Consider the following 23,912-nt stretch of genomic DNA (forward strand, 5'->3'; position numbering starts at 1 on the left):
CACATTTAAGGCAATAGAGTGAAGCTGATTTATACCAGCTGAGGCTGTGTCCTTGTGCCCTATTATAATCCCAAAGAATCCCAAAGTTGGCAAAGAATAGGGCAAGTATTACCAACCTAGGCATTATTTCTTTCTATTTTTAGCAGAAAAACAAAATTACAATCATCTTATTTCAAAACTACATCAAAGACTCAGTAGTAATTTAAAATGTATACAAATATCTCATAGCTAGTATTCAGACTAAGAGGTAGATGTCATATTCAAGGAATAGTATAACGTGGAAAAATGCTAATGGCAGTTGCTAAATACATCTATTTGCCTATTACATATGACACAAAGGAGAATTATAACAAATGGCAGCTAAAAATAACAAAAAAAGGCTTACAATACCCTTTTCTTCTTTTGCTATACTATGTTATCTGTCTTTCAGTGCATTCCCTCTGGTGGGGTCTGATAGAAAAGTGGCAAGAATTAGAAGGATCACTAATACAAAACTGCATGTTTACAAAACATCAACTTTATCACTAAAGGCATCCTCCATGCTTTGATGGAAGCATTTGGTACTTACAATTTAAGACTGCCTGGCATTACTGAGCAAGTGGTGGAAATTCCAGGTGAGGTGATTCAGCAAACTAGGGGTCAGGAGAATGCAGTTCTCTCTTTCTCTTTTGTTCCTGCTAAAAATACCAGGGCATATGGCAGCATATTTCAAAATCTTAACATACTAGGCTCCCTCGAGGACAGAAAAAAAGAAAAAACTTGTGCTGTTGAGCCTGAAATAGATTACTGAACAGTGTTGCCAGACACAAAGAATGCTGGCAGCAAAGCCGTCAGCACAGTCAGTGTCTACCTTTGCCTAAAGGTGTTTCAGTTATACTTAATGGGCCTTAAAGAGATAGAAATTAAAGCTAGTAAGAATAATGAGGAGTATAAGCATTTTTATAAATTATTTGTCATTGAAGGTAGAGGAATTACACATATTGCATTAAGATATCTGCTGCTTGTATATGTACCTTCCTGGTTTTCCTTGTGACTGTTAGGGGTTGTCCCCCTGCTTGAAATAATCAAAATGCATATTATAATTACACGGTTTTCCAAAATCCATACACAGCAAGTACAAGATACTTACATGTAAATACACTATATTTACCTATATTTTTGCATAGTTTTTAGTGTGTACTTTGTGCCACTTAATAAAAGCATTACTCGCATATTTTTGTTTTGTTTTTCTCTATTCTACAGCTTATTCAATTAAAGTAGAAGTAGCTGGATTTTGGTATGTTCATCACAGATTACCAGTTCCTTGGAGTGTAGAGATCAGACACTTGGAGGAGTCTGGATAAGCGGTGGGGAAAGCTGCAGTGTGAGCATGACGTTTTAAATCACCTCCTTAATTAAGAAATATTGTATCAGATTAACAGTGCTAATTTAATAAACTTACCTTTAATTTGAATGGAATTATAAAGGTAAGAACTCTGTTTTCCTTTTGGTAACACTTTACAATAAGTGGCACTAAATTACACTATAACGGCTATGTTACAGGGAAGTACATGTATCTACGCTGTAACTGTTGAAAGAGCTACTGTACATGTGCGTACATGGTAACTTCAGTGCTGTTACAATCATGAATTACATAATTACAGATGATTCTGTCCTTTCTTTTCATTGAAATAGTTATATATATATATAGAGAGTATACTGTCATGAAAATACACAAGATGTTAACTTTCATGTCTTATTTAGAAAAGTTGGTTTTCTCCACAAATTCCTTTATAGAGGGAGTCTCAGTGCAAGATGAACCACTCCTAAGAAATGTGAAAGCTTTTTAACGTGTTCTAGCTTAAAATTCTGAGCCTCAAAATTCAACATCAGGTTCCCTAAACTGTTTCTTGATTTGTCTGATGATGCTAAAAGAGTGTGAGGATGCACCCCTTGTCTTCTGATGCACAGCTTTCTTGTCCAAATCATGAGAATGTTCTTCAAACATTAGAAAAAAAAAAAAATATTAAAAAAAAAAAAATACATTTAAAAGTGTAGAAATAATCAGCAACCAACATTGTAAACAGTACACTGGCAGAAACTAGCTACCTGGTTTTGAGAAAACTACTCTGCATGGGCGTGAGGGAGAGGATGTCACACATATTTTGGCTAATGTCTTCCCATTCAGAGCCTCCATTTTATGCATTTGCTGGGTACCTTGCAACGTCTTCAAAGTGATCTTTCAGAATGGGATCTTGACTAAAGGAAACAGAAAACTGGTTTAAAAACCAGCCTACTGAATATCATTAGCTTTGAGCCATGGTTTTGCTTACAAAAGAGAATGATGCCTCTTCACACTTGGTACAGTAATTTCAACCTGTGAGGACTAGATAGGCTTGTAAAGTGCTACCCAGTCAGAATTTGCCATTTATGGCTGCTTGTTTTGGTTTTTACACCTGCTTTGCACAGAAGTAAGTGACATCACAAGGTACAAGATAATGGAAGATCAACTGCATTAAAAATCAGCACATATGAGAAGTTTTAATTGGAAACCAATGAAATAATGCATTTCAACAGTCCAATTCATATCTTTTTTTTTTTTTTTCTTTTTTTGCAAAGTTCAAATGCTGTTTTTATGCTGCTGGAGAAAATGATTCAAAACAGCTTCCCCAAAAACAATCCTGCTTTTGAAGGTCCTGCCTGACCTTGGTTGGGCAACGGTTCAAGTAACAACTCTACTATTCAAACAAGGTGGAGTGAGGAAGAATAAAAAAGGCATAAATATCATGCTTGTGGGGAATTCCACTTGAGCAAATAAGGCCCTTGTCCAGGGAAGCACTTCTTTTTATGCGTAAGAATAGTGCCTTACAGTTCAATGGAACTTTTCCCATGCCTGTCACTGAGTGCGTGCTTAGATGCTTAGTTCAGTTGGGCCCCAGGTACTGAAATGAAACCTTGCAGTGTGTGACACTGTATTGTGGCTGATGGGAGTTACAGTTGTGGCAAGAATCCATATTTTTGGTACTAAACTGAATGACTTCCTTTGCCAGCCTTTTGTGTATGTTTTGAAAGACATGAATATCTTGTAAACCTATACTAGTTTTCAATGTGTCTAGTAGCACCTACCTGGTTCTCTCAAACTACCATATTATATTAACATATTATTGCATTTTTCCACAGATGGGTATGGAGTGAACTGTAAAAACAAGCATGCAATCACATCAATGCAGACTAATTTCTTTAAAATGTCATACTGTATATGATTTATTATGTTAACACTCAACCACATCATATTATTTATGTCTGTATATTTTGAAAAAAAGTGCTGCTTGATTGACGTCACCCTTTTTTCTTGAAATTAACAAGATAAATGCTTCAACAAAAACAATTAAAATACTCTAGTATTGTCCTTAAAAGGTTTATACTCTTTTGATAAATAATCTGACACAGCACCTTTATCTTCCATTTTTCCATACCACATGATGTCATATTCCAAACTCTCCCTTTCCCACACAAAAATAAAATCCCAGGAGAAAGTCCTTTACAGTAGACCATCATGCTTTTAGGCTTCACAAACAAGTACAGCAACCAGAGAGAAATATTCTTTTGTCAAAGGTGCAAAACTCAGGAGTACAACAAACTCCATCTAGACTAACTTGCATTCTCCAGTGTAGAATCATTACTAAGAGCTGTTATGGCAACCTTGTTACTTCATTGGAAGAGGAAATAAGCCAATGGGCTTACAGTGTTTTGTTGTCGCAGTTAAGAGCATGTGTTTTTCAGCTGTCAATTACACAAAAAAATTCAGAAATAATCCAAACAGAGACTTTCACTGTGGAGCTAAAAGCATGGCAGGAATTCTCTATCATTCACGGTGACATAAGTTTGTACCTCACAAAATGCATAGACAGGAATTTAATATAAAGAATTAGTCCATTTACTGTATACACAAAACATATATCTTTTGTTTTAACATTTCTATTTTTTTTTTTAACTTTTCTCTTTTTTTCTTTTTTTTTTTTTCTTTTTTTTTTCTTTTTTGGCAAACCAACATAGAGAAGCAGCTCTGGAACTGCCAAATTAAAAACTGAGAATTTTTGCAACTCAATAGTATTTTTAAGGATTGTAATCAAATGTGGTTGTAATTTAAAACCTGAGGCTGTGCACTGGTTGTTAGCATAAAACTACCTTTCCATATAACATTGTGCTTCCATTGTATAACAAAGAAAAAACTAACAAGAACTAGAAAAGTTTGCTGCTGAACAGTGCTAGGACATACAGACAAAAAAAATACTTATACATGTTACCTACTCAGAATATTTATTTGAGTTATATCTAAAGGGATATAATGGACATTAGAAAATGCCTACTTATGACTGACTTAGCTACTGCCAAAAAAGTTAAATATGTATCAAACAATGTTTAATTGAATTTATTATATGCACTATATACATATACTAAAATGTCTTGCAGTCATGCCCCATGAACGCTTCAAATTTGAGTAGGCAGGTGAGTCCATGTAAAGCAAATAAATTACAAAAACAGAAATTACTCACACACAAAAAAATCTCTAATCTTTGTAATCCCAAAAAAGCAGTAGAGTGGAAGGACAAATTTGTTTCAAATGAAGCACTATTATCTAAATTTGCAGAATCAGTTTAGCTGTTCAGCATGATTTTACCACTGAAACATGGCACTGCTGTCAAGGTACCACTTAAAACATAATAAAGCAAAGCAAAACAAAAAATTTAGTGGATTGATAGTTGTTTTTTTTTTCCACCAAATCCAAGCACACAAAAAACTATTCTACAAAGACTTCTGTTTGTATTTCCTAGGGCATATGTCTCAAAAACAAGTTGCTTTTTTTAATTATAGACATGTATAAAACATTCTTTGTAAACCTCTAGTCTTAGACTTAACATTTTATGTAAGTAAATTAGGTCCTTACCTAATAGTATTTGTTATGAATATTGTTCTATGACATACTAGTAGGGGTCATGGTAAAAGAAACTGAAAAAGAAGAAAGCTGTATAACATTTAAAAATGTAGAAAACTTGAATTAAGATGATGATTAACATTGTTAAGGCTGTATATTCAAGCACTGTATGTTAAAAGAGCAGTGGATATGAATTTTAGGCAATAAGAAATGTCCTGCTTTATACATGATGCTGTAATTATAGAATGGGGATGTCAAGAGCTGATTGTTGGTATAAACTGGCTACTTAGAGAAGGTATACAAGTTAATAAAGATAGCAGAAGATGGCAGAAATGAAGTCTGAAAAATGATAGCCAGTTTTCTCCAGCATTCAGCCTGATAAGTAGAACTCCAAGATTCTAGTTCTGTATCTAAATGAAATACTCTTTTTTCTCCTCTGCATTGACTTGGCTGCCTTCTGCATTGATAATGGCTGTGTCGGCATCAGGTGCATCTTCAGCTCCTTTTGCTTCGTTTGTTAAATATGTTCCTATAGGAATCAGTACAACAGAAAAAAAAAAAAAAAAAAAAAAAAAAGAGAGAGAGAAAGAAAAAAGATTAGTTTTTTTTTTTAGCTTTACATTGTATTATAGGAAGTACATTTCTAACAGTACTCCAATTGCTTCATGAATGGACAGATACGTTTACAGTTTTAGTATGAATGATACTGGAAGGTTCAGCTTTCTACTTTGTCTATGAAATATCTGTAGTATTAACACTGGTAATCCACATGCAAAAATTCACATCCACTCATAGTGAATTAAGGAAATACCTTAAGAAACGACCACTTTTTATGTAACTGCAGTAGCACACAATATATTTTGTAATTATAGAATAAATGATAAAATCTTGGTTATTTCATGGAACAACTATTCACAAAAATCAAATCAACTTTGAAGACTTAAATATTCATAAATGCTTAAAAAAAAAAAAAAAAAAAAAAACACTTATTTTTTGTACTTCTTTTCCACATGATCTTACCTACACTTTAATTTTACTGAATTGTATTACAGTCGTTTCTAGGAATTACAAAACTGAGGTAGTTTCACTAACTAAATCCATTCATATTATAGTAGCACACATTTTTATGATCAGGAAATGAATAAAAAGGATTGACCTCAACAACCACCTGTCCCTTTGTGAAAAGTGTAATTTATGTTGGCATAAGATTCATATGCTTTTGTTCAGAAATGAAAAACAAAAGAGACACATTTCCACTGGTTTATTTTTCCCCTATATGGTCCAATCAAATTAAAATGTTATTTGCATCAGCTGATATCTGCTAGCCATATGATTATCCTACTTAAATGATTTAACGAGTTAACACCAATGCTAATCCTTTTTTCTAGTCTTTTTTTTTTTGGTGAGGAAAAGCAAATCAACTGGGTTTTAACAACTGGTCTGCAAGCTATTCAGAGGTTAAATCTCACAAAATGATTTTGGAATTAACTAGGTCAAAATGGGATCACAGAGAGGCTTAGTCAGAAGTCAGTGTCACTCCATCCCTCTTATCTCTGTTGGTGGTGGGTATTCAAAATGAAAGGAATAGAATTCTTAAGGTGAAACCTCTGCATAAAGTAAAGCTTGACCCAGGAATGAAACTCTTATTCTGGTGGGACTGTTAGCAAAAGAGCTATTGATCTGAAATTTCACAATCAGTATTTAAAATTATCTTTTTAGTGCACGTAAGAAGTATCAGCACAAGAAAAATCTTGTGTATGTATATAAACATTCATTTGTTGACTTGACATACTACTAGTTAATACTACAAGATTATGTAATCAAGTGTCTAGAGCTAAAGGCTAAAATCAAGGGTCACTCTAAATCAATGATTTGTGACACGAACACATAACTAGACATCCTTTGCCTTAGTTGGTCCACTGAAAAACTGGACAAAAATCCAAGGACTTCACTCATGATTAGGATGTGAATGGAGATTTCTTGTCCAAATCATTCATCAGATGGGGGAAGGTGAAAGGGAAAAGCATTCCCAAGTGAAACCATGCCTTGCTTCCAAAAGGGACAGAAGTTCCACTAAATCTATCCTACCTTTATGTCTTGCCAGGTATCGACCAAGGAGAATTATAGAACATAGCGTTACAAAGACAACTACAGCCACTATTCCTCCTATTAGAGCGTGGTCAGGTCCGGTCTGTCCAGCCAAAGCATTTGGATCTACAGGGAGAAACAAAAACCAAAAGTGGTCCTACACAGAAAAAAGTGACAGGAAAAAATCACAACACCAAGTTTTACACTGATCATCCTGAAAATAGGGCATTTCCCTCTTTAATATTTAGCATGGTTATTCCCACTTTTACTACCCATATCTTATCAACAACACAGCGCCGCTTGTATTCCCAGACTGTCAAAGCCCTGAGGACATCACAGTTATGAAAAATATTACCTTCTTCTTCTTTGGCAGAGGTTATTAAATGGGAAAGGTTTCTGGTTTTGTCCTCGTCATTTTACAACTGAAAACCTGGCCACAGCTATTTATAGAAGGAAAAACAAGGAACTGAGAATTGGGGATCAGATAGCATCAGCAGAATAGTGTCTGCATAATACATAATTTATAGACCTGATTCTCAGTGGGGAACCCTTATATATTCTCTTCCTCTCATTCCTATCCTATTGCACCAGAAATAAAAAGGCAGATAAAGTGCAGCCTTGCGAAGTCCCTCTGCACATGGCTGAGTCTGCATGAATTTGGTCAGATAAAGGTATCGGGCAACCTGAAAGATCATCATTCATTTTCAAGCCTTGGTTTGAGAATTTACTGTGAATACTCAATTAGCACCCAAATGGAACAAGCTATAATATATTCAACAGTGTATTCTCAGGTCCATTTTACTAACTCTGGACCAGGTGCTACGATGAATGCTGTCAGATTTGAGCTGGTCACCTGTCTGGTGCTTTGTGAATGTTGCAAAGAACACTGAGAAATGACACTATTTAGGAGTGGGTAATTCTCTGGAACTTTTGAACAATGAATGAGCAATCTCTGTCTGCAGAATACGCAAAAGGAAGAAAATATTCCATTGAAGAGTCATGTTAAGATTTCTATTTTGATGAAAGCGCTTCAGCTACATGGTAATAGTAATTCTCTCAAGATGCTATTAGCATGTTCTCTATGTTGCTGTCAGTCTACACACACTGTTTCAAGGGCATTTCCCTTGTAGCAGCCATTTATATTCTACAAATAGTTTGCAAACAATTTCTTTTTGCAAAACAGAAAGGCAGGAAAAATATTTACAGATAAAAGAAGGCTACCCTGCAAAGATGATTAAAGTGCCTCTGATAATGCTTAGGAAGTGTGATTGTGTGACACCACAATTACATTCTGCTGACCAAGATCACTGTTTAATGGTGAGATGCATTTATATATCTAGATACACATGTACGTATAAACATAGCATTATTTAGATGAAATGAAAGATGCATGCTTTCTCCTCTCTTTGCAAAACGTCAGCCACATGGAAACCCAAAGTTTGCTGGAGCACACAGCAGTACAGGTCATGGTGATAGATACCATTTTGCTCTTTACAGTCACTGAACCTTGAAGCACAGCTTCCTCCCCTGCTGCTGCCTTCAGAATTCCCAGCTGTTTGTCTTCTGGCTACTAAGAGGACTTAGGGAATAATGGCCACAGCACTTCTGCAGACATCACAGCAAACTAGTTAGGGGGCCTAGAAACACATTATAAAGTCCACTGTCCCTGCCCCTTCTCCATCCTTATGAAAATTCTGGTTCGCTATGTTGAGGAGGGGGGATCAGTTCAAAAGGCCATCGGTTCTATTTTGGTGATCAAGGACCCTCATCTTTGTGTGCCAGCAGCCTTGCGGGGAAAGGCAGGAGGGCTGAAATCTCATCCTGCCAGAGCCACAGCTTGGGGCCCACAGCCATCCTTCCCCAGGCCTTGCAGAGGCTCTGCTTTCAACAGCACTTAGAAGGTAGTGATTACTCACTTGAGAAAATGGAAGGTGACAGCTTGCTGCAGGACTTTCAGTCTGCTTGAGCCATCTAGCAAATTTCTCCTTCTGTGGTGCCTGTGGCAAAGTTGCTGTAAACCTGCTTCCAGCAGCAGAAAGCAGCACCAACTTTGGTACTCAGGAGGAGCAATGTCCCTAACTGCTGTACGTAATCTGCAGATGATGCTCTTCCCCAAAACCTGGGCAGGAGCAGGATGAATTTGTTTTGCCACTGATATACTCATATACTTGCGAATATAGTAGCATGAAAATTAACAAGTGAAAGGCAATATTTTGAGGGATAATATCCTTCCTGATGCAGAGTATAATCCAGAGAAGGACTAGCATGGCACTTCATCCAGAGGTATTTTTTGAAAAGCTGATTGCAGCATACAAGCTCAATACCCAGATTTACACATCACTCTTAGGTGAGCTTTAATAAGCACTACAGACAGAAATTGTCACATAATGGTAATCACAATACATTGAGGTGAATATGCCTGTGTTTTCGTCCTCAAGTGCTTTCCAGTATGTAGGTCCTTCCTTTAGCATACCTAATACAGTGGATTGCTTATGAAGATTAATGAGATTCTATTGTTCCTAAAGGTTGACATTTTTAACCTTAAATTTAATTTTAGTTTTTCATTAGAATGCAAAAAATAGTATTGTATTGCCGTTAAGAAAGAACTTTATGTTTCTCAATCTTGGTAAGAATATATTGATAAATATTGTCACAAAAATCTATTCACAAAGAAAATGTGTATGAACTACTTTCATTATCAAGATGCCTACAAAAGAAGATCCAGGGAACTACAGGCCAGTCAGTCTCACCTCTGTGTCTGGCAAGACTGAAGCAGATTCTCCTGAAGGCCCTACTAAGGCACATGGAAAATAAATACGAGGTGATTTGTGGTGACCAACATGGTTTCACCAAGGTCAAGACATGTCTGACAAACATGGTGATCTTTTATGATGGAAGTATGGTGGATAAAGGAAGGGCAACTAACATCATCTATCTGGATTTGGGCAAAGTGTTTGACACTGTCTTGCACAACATTCTGGTCACCAAATCGGAGAAAAATGGATTGGATGAATGGACTACTTGCTGAATAAGGAAGGAATTGGCTGGATGGCTGCACTCAGAGTGAGTGATCAGGAAATGGCTTGGTGTCCAATTGGAAACTGGTTATGAGTGGTGTTCCTCAGGGATCAGTACTGGGACTGATGCTATTTAATGACTTTGTAGGCTGCATGGACAATGGGATTGAGTGCACCATAGCAATTTGCAGATGGAACCAAGCTGAGTGATGCAGTTGACATGCCAGAGAGAAGGGATGCTATCCAGAGGGACCTGGACAGGCTTATGCCAACCTCATGAAGTTTGACACAGGAAACTACAAAATCCTGCAACTCAGCTGGGGCAATCCCAAGTACAGACAGAGTCTGGGTGGAGAAAGGCTTGAGAGCAGCCCCGAGGAGAAGGATTTGGGGGTCTTAGTTGATGAAAGACTCAACATGATTTGGCAATGTGCACTTGCAGTCCAAAAGGCCAATTGTATCCTGGGTTGCATCAAGAGAAGTGTGCCAGCAGGTTGAGCGATGACCCAACCCCTCTACTCTGCTCTCATGAGTACTGTGTCCAGTTCTGGAGCCCCTAAGACAAGAAAGATATGACCCAGTTGGAGCAGGTCCAGAGGAGGGGCATGAAGATGATAAGAGGGCAGTAGCATCTCTCCTATGAGGACAGGCTGAGAGTTTGTGCTCTTCAGTCTGGAGAAGAGAAGGCTCCAAGAGGACCTCTTAGCAGCCTTCCTGCAGTACCTGCAGGGGGCCTACAGGAAAACTGGGGAGAGACTTTTTATAAGGGCGCATAATGACAGAAGGAGAGAAAATGTTCTTTTTAGTGCAAGTGGGTAGATTTAGACTAGCTGTTAGGAAGAAAATCCTTACTGTGAAGGTGGTGAGATACTGGAACAGGATGCCAAGTGAGGTTGTGAATGCCCCTTCCCAGGAGGTATTCAGGGTCAAGCTAGAGGGGGCTTTGAGCAAACTGGTCTAGTGGGAAGTGTTCCTGCCTATAGCAGGGGGGTTGGAGCTAGATAATCTTAAAGGCCCCTTTCAACCCAAACCATTCTATGATTCAGTGATTATTACCAACTGAAAAAATAACCATTTTAAAAGAAAAAAATGAAAGGAAGGAATGGATGGAAGGGAAAGAACTGGAGAAAGATCCATAAGCATCCTTTCATAGCAAAATGAAAACCTGCACAATATAAACAATGCTATGAGCAGGAAGAGCTTCTCATAGAAATTTTCTCCTCATTGAAAAATAATGTTAACATTAAATATAAATATGCTCTACATTATGCATGCTGTGTAATGCACTATACATTTGCCATTCATTAACTGACCTAAGCCCCATGACTGAATTATAGATCTGGAACTATCTACCATCTCATAAATAATTACTGTGTCAAAATGTTCTTGAACAGTAGCCGAAAGACAGAAAAACAGGGGTTTGGAAAATATGCCATTTGTATTTTAGATATTTATACAGTGACCATATACAATCTTCCAAGCTCTCTAGGCATTTTTATTACCATCTCCCTTCAGGGAGGATGCCCTTTATTATCTTCAATGAGTTTTACCTGGTCTTAGCCTGCCACACTCATAAGTCCAGTAAATAATGTCTTAATTATGCAATTGTGCAATAAATACTTATAATCAAGGGAAGAAATAAAAAAGGGATTAATTTGTTAGACTGTTTTCTACTGCAAAAGCACAATAAACTAAAATAGTAATTGCCTGAGACACAGAAATTCAAAGATCTTAATTAGTCTAGATCTTCAAAGATCCGTTCTTTTACCGTTTATTTTACTCTTTGACTCTTGGACTAAAGAAATCTCATAGCAAGACAATGCCAGTAAAGCCGAGGAGTCTTTTTTGTTTGTTTCTGTCCTAAATTTAGGAAGTACTTTCAAAATACTGATTGCTGATACAGTGACATTTTCAGCTTCTGGGATTTACTCATTACTGTTTGTTCACAGAGTTACAGAAATAACATACTTAAAATGAGTAAGAGGAAAGTAATAGATCATTCATTAAGAAGTGAAACACACTGGATAAGCCTTTACACCTATTAAATAAAGAAATAAGTGCATTTTCTAACTGAATGACTAAGTTCCAGTGTAGAATATTTTTATGTGATTTCACACATTAGCTAAGCAGAGAAATGCTGAAACAGTTTTTCATGCTTTTGCATAAAGTATATGGTAATTATTCATCTAATTTCATTTTCTTCCTGCATAAGTTTCCTTTTTATTTATGCACAGTTGACTTGACTGAGCAGGCTGCAGGAAGGGGTCACATAACCCTTTTCCAAGCAATGGGAGAAAAAGAGCTGTGTATGCTAAAATGGTAGCATATTTTGGGGAATATGCTCAAGTAGTCCTCTTTATTGTAAAGCTTAATTTTTGGCTCTGGTGATGAACTAAAAAAGTTACACAAAAATCACTTTTACTGTGACATGCTCAGCTTTTAGGGATCTAAAGTAATCATTTGTTTTGACCATTTATACTAAAAGAAAAATTGGAAATAAAGGCCATAATTTGCTCCAGAGCTTAAAATGCCTTCTCAAAATGAAGACAAATTAATCAGACATTATTTGAAAATAACTGTTCCTTAAGGCTGGGAAAAGAAAGGGATGTCCCACTTCTTACAAGTGCTGAAACCCCCAGCCTACAGTCACTTTTACTGATTTCATGAATAATCCATTACTTAGGCAAAATAGAACTGTTCCAGCAAGAAATCCTGGGGTGTAGCACCAAGTCACAATTTATGTGGCATCAAAATCTCTTCAAGTAATTCCTTCTTCTTTCCTCAATTTCAAGGGCCTGTTATCATTCCCAGTACAATTTGCAAAGCATTCATACTTTGGACAAAGACACTGTTTAAAGGGCCTGGCACAAAATCAGATCAATAAAGCAATGTGCATTTGGGGGTGAGAAGACCCAAAAAGCACAAAAGGGAACCCCACTTTGTCCTATTTGAAGAGTTTTGAATTTCTGCAAATGAAGAAAGGTAGGGTGAGAATGTGTGGTGGAAAGCAGTGAAAGCTTCTGGAGAAAATCTAGCAAGGAACCACATCTAAATGTATGAATACTTTTAAGTGCCTTTGTGAAATAAAATGCAAAAATTACAGGAAGCAAGTAATGGACAGGACTCTTTACTTCTTCCTTTTGAATTTTGAGAAGTTCAGCAGTGAATATAAGCTAAATTAGAAATATTCCCCTTCACTAAGCTATATTTCAGCTGAGCTTCCTAAAGAAAGAGAGCTTTTGTGATCATGCTCTTTCATTCTCTTCAAATTGCTTACTTAGGAACCATGGATCAATTACAACCAATTTTAAGAGACAGTATAGATCTCAAGATCATTGTTTTCCTGTAACTATCCTGAAAGAACAGGCTGCCGCAGGAGCTCAGACCTCATTAGGTATCAGAGAACCTGCAGGAAGGATGCCTTTAGAAAAACCCTAATAGAGACAAAAAGCTTCATACAAAATCTGTGCCCTGAGATCAATTTTTCAATAAAGGTTTCTCCCCATTGTGATTTCTTTGGCATATAATAAAGCACAAGTCCCTTTTGAAGCTTTTCACACCGTTAGGAGACATTTGTAACACCTCAACTCTTCCCCCAGTGCCTTCTTGTCTCATAATCGGTCAGCTCATGCTGCAGCATTTAGATAATTCAGTTTAAAAGTCAGTCAACAAAAAAAAAAAAAAAAAAAAAAAAAAAAAAAAAAAAAACCTAAGGAATTTACTCACAAATATGGATAGTAGTAGATAGGACTGGGTTGACAGCTGACAAGGTGTTTGATTTAGGAATAGTAGCTGTGGTGCTGTCTGTGATAAGTGCTCGTGAGGAAATTTTACCCATTTTAGCATCTTCATTTGGGCACCCCACAGCTCAATTTTCCCTTCCTGGCCTGGAGTGCTGAAACAGGTACTTTTAATCTCATTTTGTAATACGCCACTAACTACTAAAATACATGTACTTGAAACTTGTGAAAGTATTGTTAAGGAGGAAAAGAAAGTTTCTAAACCCTCATTTAAATTGCAAAGAGTAGCTGCCCAAAGGGGTTGGTAGTGAAATTTCTTGAAAATGTGTTTTGTTATTAACCAGTTCTGAACTTAAAATATGTGACAGCCTTCCTTTTACTTCAGTGCCTGAAGCAAAGAAGAACAAAACAGAGTGCTAATATGCAGCATATATAAACTGCTGTTTTAATAGGAGAACATCATCAACCATAGAGAAGACAGACAGAAAAAAAGCTTACTTGTAAACCTTCAAAAGAATTGATAGCCTTTTCTTCTGGTATTACTGCAGTAGCACATTTGTCACATTTTGCCTCTAAGTGTTTTTTCTTTCTTTCTTTTTTTTTTTTTCCCCACAGCATTGAATTATATATACATTCCTATTAAGAAGAGCCCACATCCCAGAAGGATAAAAGCCCCACTAATGTGTCAACAGATGAATCTACAGTTCCCTTTGAGAGCTCATGTTGTTCTCATGAATCTAAGATTTCTTTCAGTGAAGGTAAAAAATCACATATTCTGATGTGCATTTGTGAGTAAGGGACCCTTGTCCAAGGTAAATAAAAATATTACCCATATCTATTACTATTTTTTTTTCTTTCGATGCTAATAAGAGAGCTGTATGTCTACACTGGATACGAAATGAAAAGTTTAATATTTTCTAGGGTCCTTAGAGCCTCGTTCCAGATTTTCTGCCTTGTCTTTTGTTTCATTGACACAGTTATTCAAAGCTTTTTTTTTCTTTTCTTTTTTCTTTTTTCTTTTTCTTTTTTCTTTCTTTTTTAATGGTTCTTTAAAAGCTCCAGCTTTCTGAAGGGAACACTTCCTCTAATTAGAGCACACAACAGACTTCTCTTATTGAGATTATATTTTTGTCCTTCAATAAACTCATTAATTGTTTTGGACCTTGCCTTAGAAAAACAAACAAAAAAACTAATATCTGCAAATTTTTCATCTTACTTTTTGTAGAGAATAATGAAGAGCAGAAATACTTGCAGACTATAACTTTTGGCTACCGAGGAAGGAGGATGTAAGGAAACAGAAAACTGGCATAAATGACTGTAAAACTTCTGTTAAGCCTCTCTTCCTGAGTGAGTTATATGTAGGCTGCAGCACAACAGCCAGGTGATGGATTAACTCTGCTTCCAGCGTTTCAATTTTCATCTTCTTCTGATGTTCCCGAATGCTCAGTGTCTCCCTCCATTGCACAAACAAAGCAAAGCAGACTGAAGTTTGGAAACTACAGCCTATTAGACATGAAAAAAAAAAAAAAAAAAAAAAAAAAAAGGCAAGCCAACCCTACATAGAAAGTCAAGATGCGTGACTTCCTATTTTCTGAGAAAAACTGCATTTTGTGTCATCTTTCCTCTAATGACTTTCCATCAATAAGCATAGGAGGATCTCTGCTCTTTTTTGTTTTCTTCATCAACAATAAAGGACAGACACCAGCTGGAGTAGGTGTGCATATGTATGCACAACTCCTTTTCTTGACACCAGAAGTTAATTATCTATATAAATAATGAATAATTTCCTAATTAACACAGAGACTGGAGATGCCAGTGAACTCTCCTGCTCCCGTTCTTGTAGTACCTTATAGCTGTGGCTTTTGGTCACTTCCTACAGATTTCAGCTTGCCAAGTAGAACATGCAGATAAATGTCTATGTGGGAAGGGGAGTGTGTGTGTATGCTCAGCAGGTTCTGAGCTCAGGTACCTCTTGCTGCCATATGGTCTCTTCCAGTCTTATCATTTGCAGACAATGAGAAAGCCATGCCTTGTCACTACAACTACACATCACAAACTGTGATGAGTTTGTTTAAAGATGATCCTTCAAAGCATTTAAGAAAGTAATTCTGCTAGCCAGTAGCTTCTGGAAAGCAGTATAATCTTTTCCACAGTGACTTTTTTTTGCCACTTTGTTTTTATGTTTATGTACAGACTCCCTCACAAATTGCTTTTCAGGATTAATCAGTACCACTGTATAGCTCAAATAAAACCCTCTACCTCAGTTAAACAGGGCAAGGAAGATGAACTTTCAGCTAAGGAATGATATTTAACAAATGGAGAACTTCAGTAAAGCGTCGGTAGAGAGGAAGCTGTTCCCAATGGCAGAAGCTAGAGGGGAGAAGACTTCCTCACCAGTAAGCAGAGAAGCAGAATTAAAGCTAGCAGAAAGCATCCATGGTTGTATAAGGAACAGAGAAGCACGAGTGGGTCCACAGTTGCACAAGGTATGGTGGATTTAATCCATTCAGGAAAGTTTTCAAAACAAGAAAGGCAGTTTTAATTTAATTGAAGAACAGTTCTAATTAAAACTTACTCCATACTGGAAGAATACCTATTGTTCAAATTAATTCTTTATGCTGGTCATACTAAGTTTTATTTACCAAATCAGATTAGAATAATTATAAACCTATAACAACATCAAAACACCTCAGTAAACCAGCCACTTACAGCCAGAATCTGTCACCTTAGTCATGCTGAAGAGCAATTTAATCTGCCATGAGACTACTCAGTATGAATAATTGCAACAGAATTTCCTCTTCGGCAGTTAATAGCATATTTTATCTGTCAATATATCTCTAGAAGATTAGCCAGGCATACTTGTGGTTATGGTAACTGATTCAAGGAAGGCTGTTGACTGGCCCAGCTCATCTCAGATATAGAGAGGTGAGAAACATTAGTGGAGACAGCCTGTTGCAATTCTAAGTAACAGAAGAGTAAATTATTGAGAGGAAGGTGAGTACTCCTGTTAACATTTAAGGCATCTTTTATGGCCATTTTAATTAGGGCATAAAATCCTATGTAAATTCTTTGGAATAATGACAACCTCCATTTGTGGAGTTTCTGTCCAAGCAATAAAACTATCTTCAATTTGTTGGAATTTTTGCCAGTGGTTCAATTGAATGCCATCCATTCTTTATGCCAACTCTTTACTAATGGAAAGAACAATATTTTCTTCATTTAATAATGACATGGTTGGTGGAATTCAATATCTTAACCAAATTTTCCCCTGGGAACATTAAGACTTTGTTGTTTTCAGAAGCCTTAAAGTTAAATACCATCCAGCTATTAGTAAGAGATTGTTTGCTTCTACTGCCATTGATTGGTAGTGGATTTGTTATGAATAAGGTCAATCTTTGCTTTCCTAGAGTACTTTTGTATTCATAAAAAAATTATGCTGTGCTAGTTTTGGTTTATGGGGCTATTTTTTTGAACTCAGCAGCATGTATTCATTTCTAGCAGCACACACAGTCTCTGTTGTCAGCACTGCTAGCTGCAATACATGCGGATTCTACCATGGGGGTCATATCCACACTAGTATGCAACTGACAGATTCATTTCCTACCATCTCTGGAGACAGCCACAAGGACTGAAAAATTCAGAGGTCCAGTGTAATTACTATGTATATTTCAGATTAAATAAATGCGATAAAAGCCTCCATCTGGCTGTTGATCAAACGTGCAAAGGCAGGCTGATTTTCAGTGACATATTACAATATGTCTCTTGTAACAGTCCCAAATGCCATCCTGTAAATTACTTACATTTGGGATTACTTCACTATGGCAGACAGAAATATTACTCACTGCTTAAGTGCTGCCTATTGGGAGTATGGGAGACATGGGCTAATCTTAAAGTTGTTAAGCAAGGCATTAAGAAATAATGGGGCCATGTTTATTTTACTAAATGGTGATTATGCTCACACTATTTGAAGATGGCAAACCCAATTTAATAGCAGCCTGAGCTGGACTCTTGATGTTGAAAAGCCATAAAAAGTCTGAAACCTGGGAAATAAATGTAAGCGGTGTGCAGGAACAGTTCCTGAGGAGAACTTTTTAAAAGCAGAACAAAACACATCAACAACTTCAAATTATGTGCCATCTGTTGACAAAATGGAGGCCTCTTTCTAGACAGAAACTCTGAGATTCAATGACTGTTGATAAGGAAAATCTCGAGCAGCTACCCAACAAAGAAATAGAACTTTCAAGAGAAAAATTGAAAGTGATACTTCCATTTCTCCTGGAGGTTGTAGTTGGAGCATGGAGAACCATCACCATGTTACTGAAAGTTTTTTAGAGAGATTATGGTAAGAAAGAAAAGCTGGAAAAAAGCAGGATTTTTTATTTATTTATTTAAGTATTAAATTAAATTAAATTAAGATTATTTATTTAAGTAATCGTGGTACGAAGGTCTGTTCATTTTTATGACTTACAGCTCCTTGAGGTTTACATCTCTCAGAACAACAAAAAAATTAATTCAGAATTGAAAATGTCATTGCTCAACTTAAAAGAAAAATCCTCTCCCCTAGTCAAACTATAGGTATTTCTTGTTGGCAGGATTATGCTTGTCCTCACTGAACATCCATTCTGTTCATTAAGTGTACCAGGACACTGAATAACAATGGCTGTTTACCAAGGACAGCTTTGGCCCTCCAAATTCCTGTTGGAAAGCCCAGAATAACAACACCTTCACAATACAGTGGTAAAAACTGATTTTCCTCCAGCCACTTATCTGGAAAAAAAATACTTGGAAGCATTCACAAACCTAATAAGCACTTTCTAGTATTTTTGACTCTAGAAACATTCTCCTTATCTCCTATTTGATGACTCCAAGAAGTAACTTCCTTCCTTTTCCAGTTTGGTTCTCATTCTATTTTAACTGCATGAGAGTTTCCTTTTACTCTGAATTGTCTCATCAGCCCACATCACTCAGCATCCAATTCTACTTAACTGAAGTAGTTCATTAAATGCCATTGCCTCTCAAAAGGTCTCTAAGAACTTAGTCCTCCCTTTATGAAAGCACAAACACGGAACGTGAATGAAAACAAGAAGGTTCCACACAAAGCTGTGTCTATTACTACTCTCCCAAGTGTCATTGGCTGGCAGCTTTTCATTGTCTCTTTCCTTCTTCCCTTCCTTCCTTTTTTCCTCGTCTTTTCCCTTTACATTACATCCATGCCAGGGATGCAATATTCCTCTCTGAAGCATTCTTTGAGCTTAAACTGATGAAAAATAAAGACGCACTCCTAAAAAAGAGATTCTGATCATTATGACATATTCGATGCAGTCAGCAAAATGTTCGTTACGACCATCTCAGTAATACCTGTAACAATCTCAATCTTGATACAAAACTAGCAGATATTACATGGAGATGAAAATTAGAGATTCATTCTGAAAGGTCAAGCAGGTATAAACCCTTTACACTTACTTAAGAATAAAACTTTATAAGAATTTTAAAACTTTAGCGAGCTGCTCCTCCTTCAGCAGAGGTGAGATTCATGAATTCGTGACAGCTTCTCTGCCACCAGGACAGCTGGTTCTGGCTCAGCTGTGGCCTCCAACCTGCGGTGCTGGGCAACCCGTAATCAGAGAGCCCCTTGCTGGCAGCAGCCTCTCATCAAAGCCCTGCTCATGCCACCTGGGCCAAGCAGGCAGCATGTGGCCTGTTCCTGCAAAATCTCTTTCCTTACTTAAGGTGGAAAGTTGGTATTTGTTTCCTTTCTTAAATGTATGCAGTTCAGAAACTCATGACATGTTAGGCTTCATCAGCCTGATGATTGTGCAGCCTGCTCAGAATTGTGAGCTGTCCATCCAGAACACCTACTGGTGGTGCACTTCAAGAGGAAGACTTATTTTTCCAGTGATAGGCATGAAAAATGCAGATTTAAATCCTTACCGTGCAACAAATTTGCACAAACTTTGACAAGGTGTTTTCTTTAGCTGTACCTCTGTTTCCCTAAAATAACATGAGACTCAAAGAATAAAGAATGATTTTGACTCATAGAATGATTCACAGAACAAAGAATGATCTTGAGGTACTGCAGTAGTAGCAATGAGGCAGGCACTTGACTTGTCCTTAGAAGCAATATCCTATATTTTGAAACATTTGAAATGTATTTCTGTGGCTTTAGTTTTTACTAAGCTTCTGTTGGATATATTTTTATCTTGAGATAAAAGGAAATCAAGCATCTATTATGACATATTGCAATAATGAAGAAGTTAATGGCTGGATCTCTTTATTTCAAACAGATGAGACTGAATAAGATTACCTTAGACAGATACATTTCTAGATGTGATTCACATCAGGTAATTGATGGAAAAAAAAAAAAAAAAACATAAATATGGAAATAAGCCGGAAATAGTATGAAACAACTTCCAGATTATGGGAACAAACACAGAAATATTAGAGATGTTGTTAAACACTCTTAAACAGACATGAATGAACCCTTGGTTTCATAAATAATATTGAATTTAATAGGAAAAGTTGTTCCATTTTAGCTCTAGAATCACTGAAGTTGCAAGTCAGCTAATACAAGAGTTTAGTGGAGAATTAATGTTTAGAAAAATGAACAGCTACAGCCTCCTGTCTTCAGTTTTGCTTTTTCATCCAAATAATATCCAATATTTCATCAGTACCAATATTTTTTTGCAATATAATCAAACTTAGAAAATCATGATTAGAACTTTGTTATATTTATTTATGCCAAATTCTTAAATTCTTAAGGAACGTTTAAAGGTTAGTTCCTTTACCATTATGTCAATCAAATTCAGCAATGCATTTTGTACATTAAAATTTAATGAAGTGAGCATCTAGCATCTAGCTGTCAAGGTTTCAGTGAATGGTATTACAAGCTAATTCTACCATTTCCGTGATAACTGAGCAACAAAAAGCTATCAAAACAATCACAATGAAATGTCATACAATGTCATTGTTTTAAAATTGTGCATTTACAGCAACAACAATTTTTCTTAATAACTGCAGTAATTGTTCAAGCATACCAACATTAGATATTTCAAAGGATGTTTGTGTCTTTCATTGCTGCCATAGGGTTTATGTAGTTAAATATTCATACTCCTATAAACTAGTATTATTTCAAATACTATAAAGGCTCCGCAAATACAGAAGTTGCTATAATACATTTCACACATGTTAAGCATAAAAATCCTGGTACACAAAAATAAAAATGATCACCAAACTCAGCCTCTGCAGAGGTAAACTAGTTAGTGGATGTCTGCAGTTAAGAAAGTAAGGGTCACCATGGTCACTGGGATCTGGAGCACACAGTGCATGATCTTTGTTCAGCTTTACAAAGGGAAAGGTAGAGGAGGAAACATTATCAGCTGCTATCCAGAAGGAGAAAAGAAGATCAAGCCAAATTCCAACTAGATATTAATAAACCTTTTCAAAACAAGGAGGTTCACAAACTGGGGTTGTGTGGTCTCCAAACTGGATGTACATAAAACTGACATGAAGGAGGCCCTGAACAACCTAATATACATCTAGGCTTGGCTTGGATCAAACAATCTCAAGAAGACTCCCCTACTGTATTTAATTCTAAGATTCTAAGAAATGGGTGACAGGCTACTAAAACTCAAATACATGGAAAAAAAAAATTGATAAAGAGCTTTTCTGTATTTCTGCATCTTAATAGGAACATAGAGTTAACTAGCAACTTGCAGATGGATGCTAAATTTTTATTATTGCTTTAAGATGTTCCATTCTGTCTGTGTTGTTTTACATTGTTGCCATCACTTTTATATCCATACTGTCAAAAATTCAAGAGGCTCTCCAATTACTTTTCTCCTGCCTCCTAGTAATTGACACACTTGAATAAAGGAGCAAGTATTCACATAAACTCTTAGAAACGATAACACAGAAAGTAGCTCTGTTTTGGCAGAGGAAAACCCTATATGATAGGGTTATATGAAAGGGCCTTGTCTTCCCCTTATAATTTATTTTTCTTGGAACAATAAAAAACAGGGTCATAAAAGCCTTCCTGAAAAAAAAAAGAATATTCCATACTAGAATATTTCAGATAATATTTTATGAAGCATTATACATAATAACAATGTCAAAGATCACCACATTGTTCCAATGGGCTTTCCATTAAATTATGTTTACAATTACAGAGAGGTGAGATTTGCAAAGAAATGAACTGACATTTCAGCTTTCTGTGGCAACTACTGTATTTTCAGTTTGAGGATTTCAATTTTTTGGCCAACTTGGCAAAACTAGCGTGACCCTGCTTTTCCAGGTATAACTAGGCTTATTTATAGCAAGGTCAGTTCATTTGAAATCTCTCATACCTCTTTACTCTCTAGAGAAATTGTTATGCAAGTAAAGCTCTGGATGGTGTTGTTTCTCTGTAGTAGCAGGGGGTAAGAACCAGCAACCACAGAAATTGCTTTTCAGACTGTCAGACTTGATATTCAATGCACAAAACATTTCATAGATAAAAATATACTGCTGCTTATCTCCATGTAATAACACTGAGCATGCATCTTTCAAAGAATTCCGTAGGCCCCAAACAGCAGGGATTCAGAGACGGGGCTACCACACTGAAGCTCTCATCTAGCAACATGACAACTAAATACATGGTCTCAAATCTTCTCCAGAAACCTGGGAGATGAAATCCTACTGCAACAATTCTCTCACACCCCAAATGCCCCCAAATTCAGTGGAAAAACATTGTGGAGCGCATCCAGCATCTCTTCTCTTCCTGCTTACTGCAGTCCCTTCCTCTTCGATAATTTGACTCCAGGAGAGGAAAATTTCTCAGAAAATCTGCCAGCGTCAGAATATTTAGCTGTATTTCCAAGAGTTTTCTGCCCTACACAGCTCTACCACTGTCCTTTAACAGCATTACATTTTCATGAAAGAAGCTCATACACACCTTCATCAAGGTGTAATTTAAAAGTGCAACTAGCTGAGTATAAATCCTGCTGCTGCCTTGCTACTATGTTATCGTTATTTCCTGTTACTGCTTTGGAAGTAAAGCACAAGTTCTCCTTATCCCAGCAGTAACTTCCATGAGACTGCTTGCATTTTTTCATTTTAATGTTATTGTGTACTCAGGATGAGATCCAGATGCATATTTAAATATCTTTAATGCATCTTAGGACAACTTCAAGCAACAAAGTCTTGAAATAATGATCACAAAGGTATAGCTTAAACCACTTAAAGGAGAAGAGAGAAAAACGTGTCCCTGACAAACACATCCTTGGATAACTAACGTGCTGTACTGTCAATGCCTAGAGGCACCACTGTTTTGGCTGAACTGATCATCTGGGTACCTGCTTCCGTCATAAAGTTGTTTTAAATTCACAAAGAAGGTGTCTCTAGCCTAAGTTGCCTCAGGGCTCAAATGATTTGTTTTACTTCAAGAATGTTAAATACACACTTGAAAACACTGAATTCAAATCAAATTGCACTAAGAACAGACAATTTTATTCAAGATGCAACATGAAGAGGAGAAGAATCATCATGTTTCACTGAGGCTATTGAGGTTAGCAGGGAATAATAGGGGAGTTTTAGCTTAGATGTTAGATGAAAATTCTTTACTCAGAGAGTGGTGAGGCACTGGCACAGGCTGTCCAGAGAAGCTGTGGTGCCCCATCCCTGGCGGTGCTCAAAGCCAGGTTGGATGGGGCCCTGGGCAGCCTGAGCTGGGGACAGCTGCCCATGGCAGGGAGTTGGGGTTGGATGGGCTTTAAAGCTCCTTCCAATCCAAACCATCCTGTGATTCTATGAATATTAAAATAAATACAATTCTGGCATGCATGAAAGAGGTTGAAATCAACCTCATACTACGAGAACTACCTTCACAGTATCAGACACAAATGAAGTCAAATCCCTAGAAGATGACAGGCATGTTATCTGAGAGGTATGGTTTGTGACCTTTATTTCAGAAAATACCAGTTTTGATCAGAACTGGCTTGGAGCATAGGTACACTGAATACATGAGTTATTGCACCAAAAGAACAGCTTGAAATGCTCATGTCAGTACTGACTTCTTCTGTACCCGGCTACCCAATAGCAAGCTCTGAATGTCAGAGTGCCTCTTCTTGGCCTGGTTATCTGTTGACTTGGTATCTCTAGAACAACAAGTTGCTCCTG

General features: G+C 36.9%; 1 protein-coding gene across 4 annotated transcripts in view; it reads right to left on the reverse strand.

The window, feature by feature from the left end:
• Nucleotides 1-2,023: 2,023 nt before the first annotated feature.
• CADM2 (cell adhesion molecule 2) overlaps nucleotides 2,024-23,912 on the reverse strand; it is a 627,326-nt gene continuing 605,437 nt past the window's right edge. For 2 of the 4 annotated variants that reach the window (XM_031612686.2, XM_090120985.1), the window contains 2 exons: nucleotides 7,004-7,129; nucleotides 2,026-5,444 (listed from right to left, as the gene is read on the reverse strand). In XM_031612686.2, the coding sequence (XP_031468546.1) occupies nucleotides 5,326-5,444; nucleotides 7,004-7,129 (245 nt within the window). In that variant the 3' untranslated portion in view covers nucleotides 2,026-5,325. Of the gene's footprint in view, nucleotides 5,445-7,003; nucleotides 7,130-23,912 lie in introns of all 4 variants that reach the window. The other 2 variants (XM_090120991.1, XM_090120994.1) reach the window with 2 other exon arrangements.

The sequence above is a fragment of the Phasianus colchicus genome, chromosome 1, assembly GCF_987193195.1.
Source record: "Phasianus colchicus chromosome 1, bPhaCol1.hap1.1, whole genome shotgun sequence".
NCBI lineage: Eukaryota > Metazoa > Chordata > Aves > Galliformes > Phasianidae > Phasianus > Phasianus colchicus.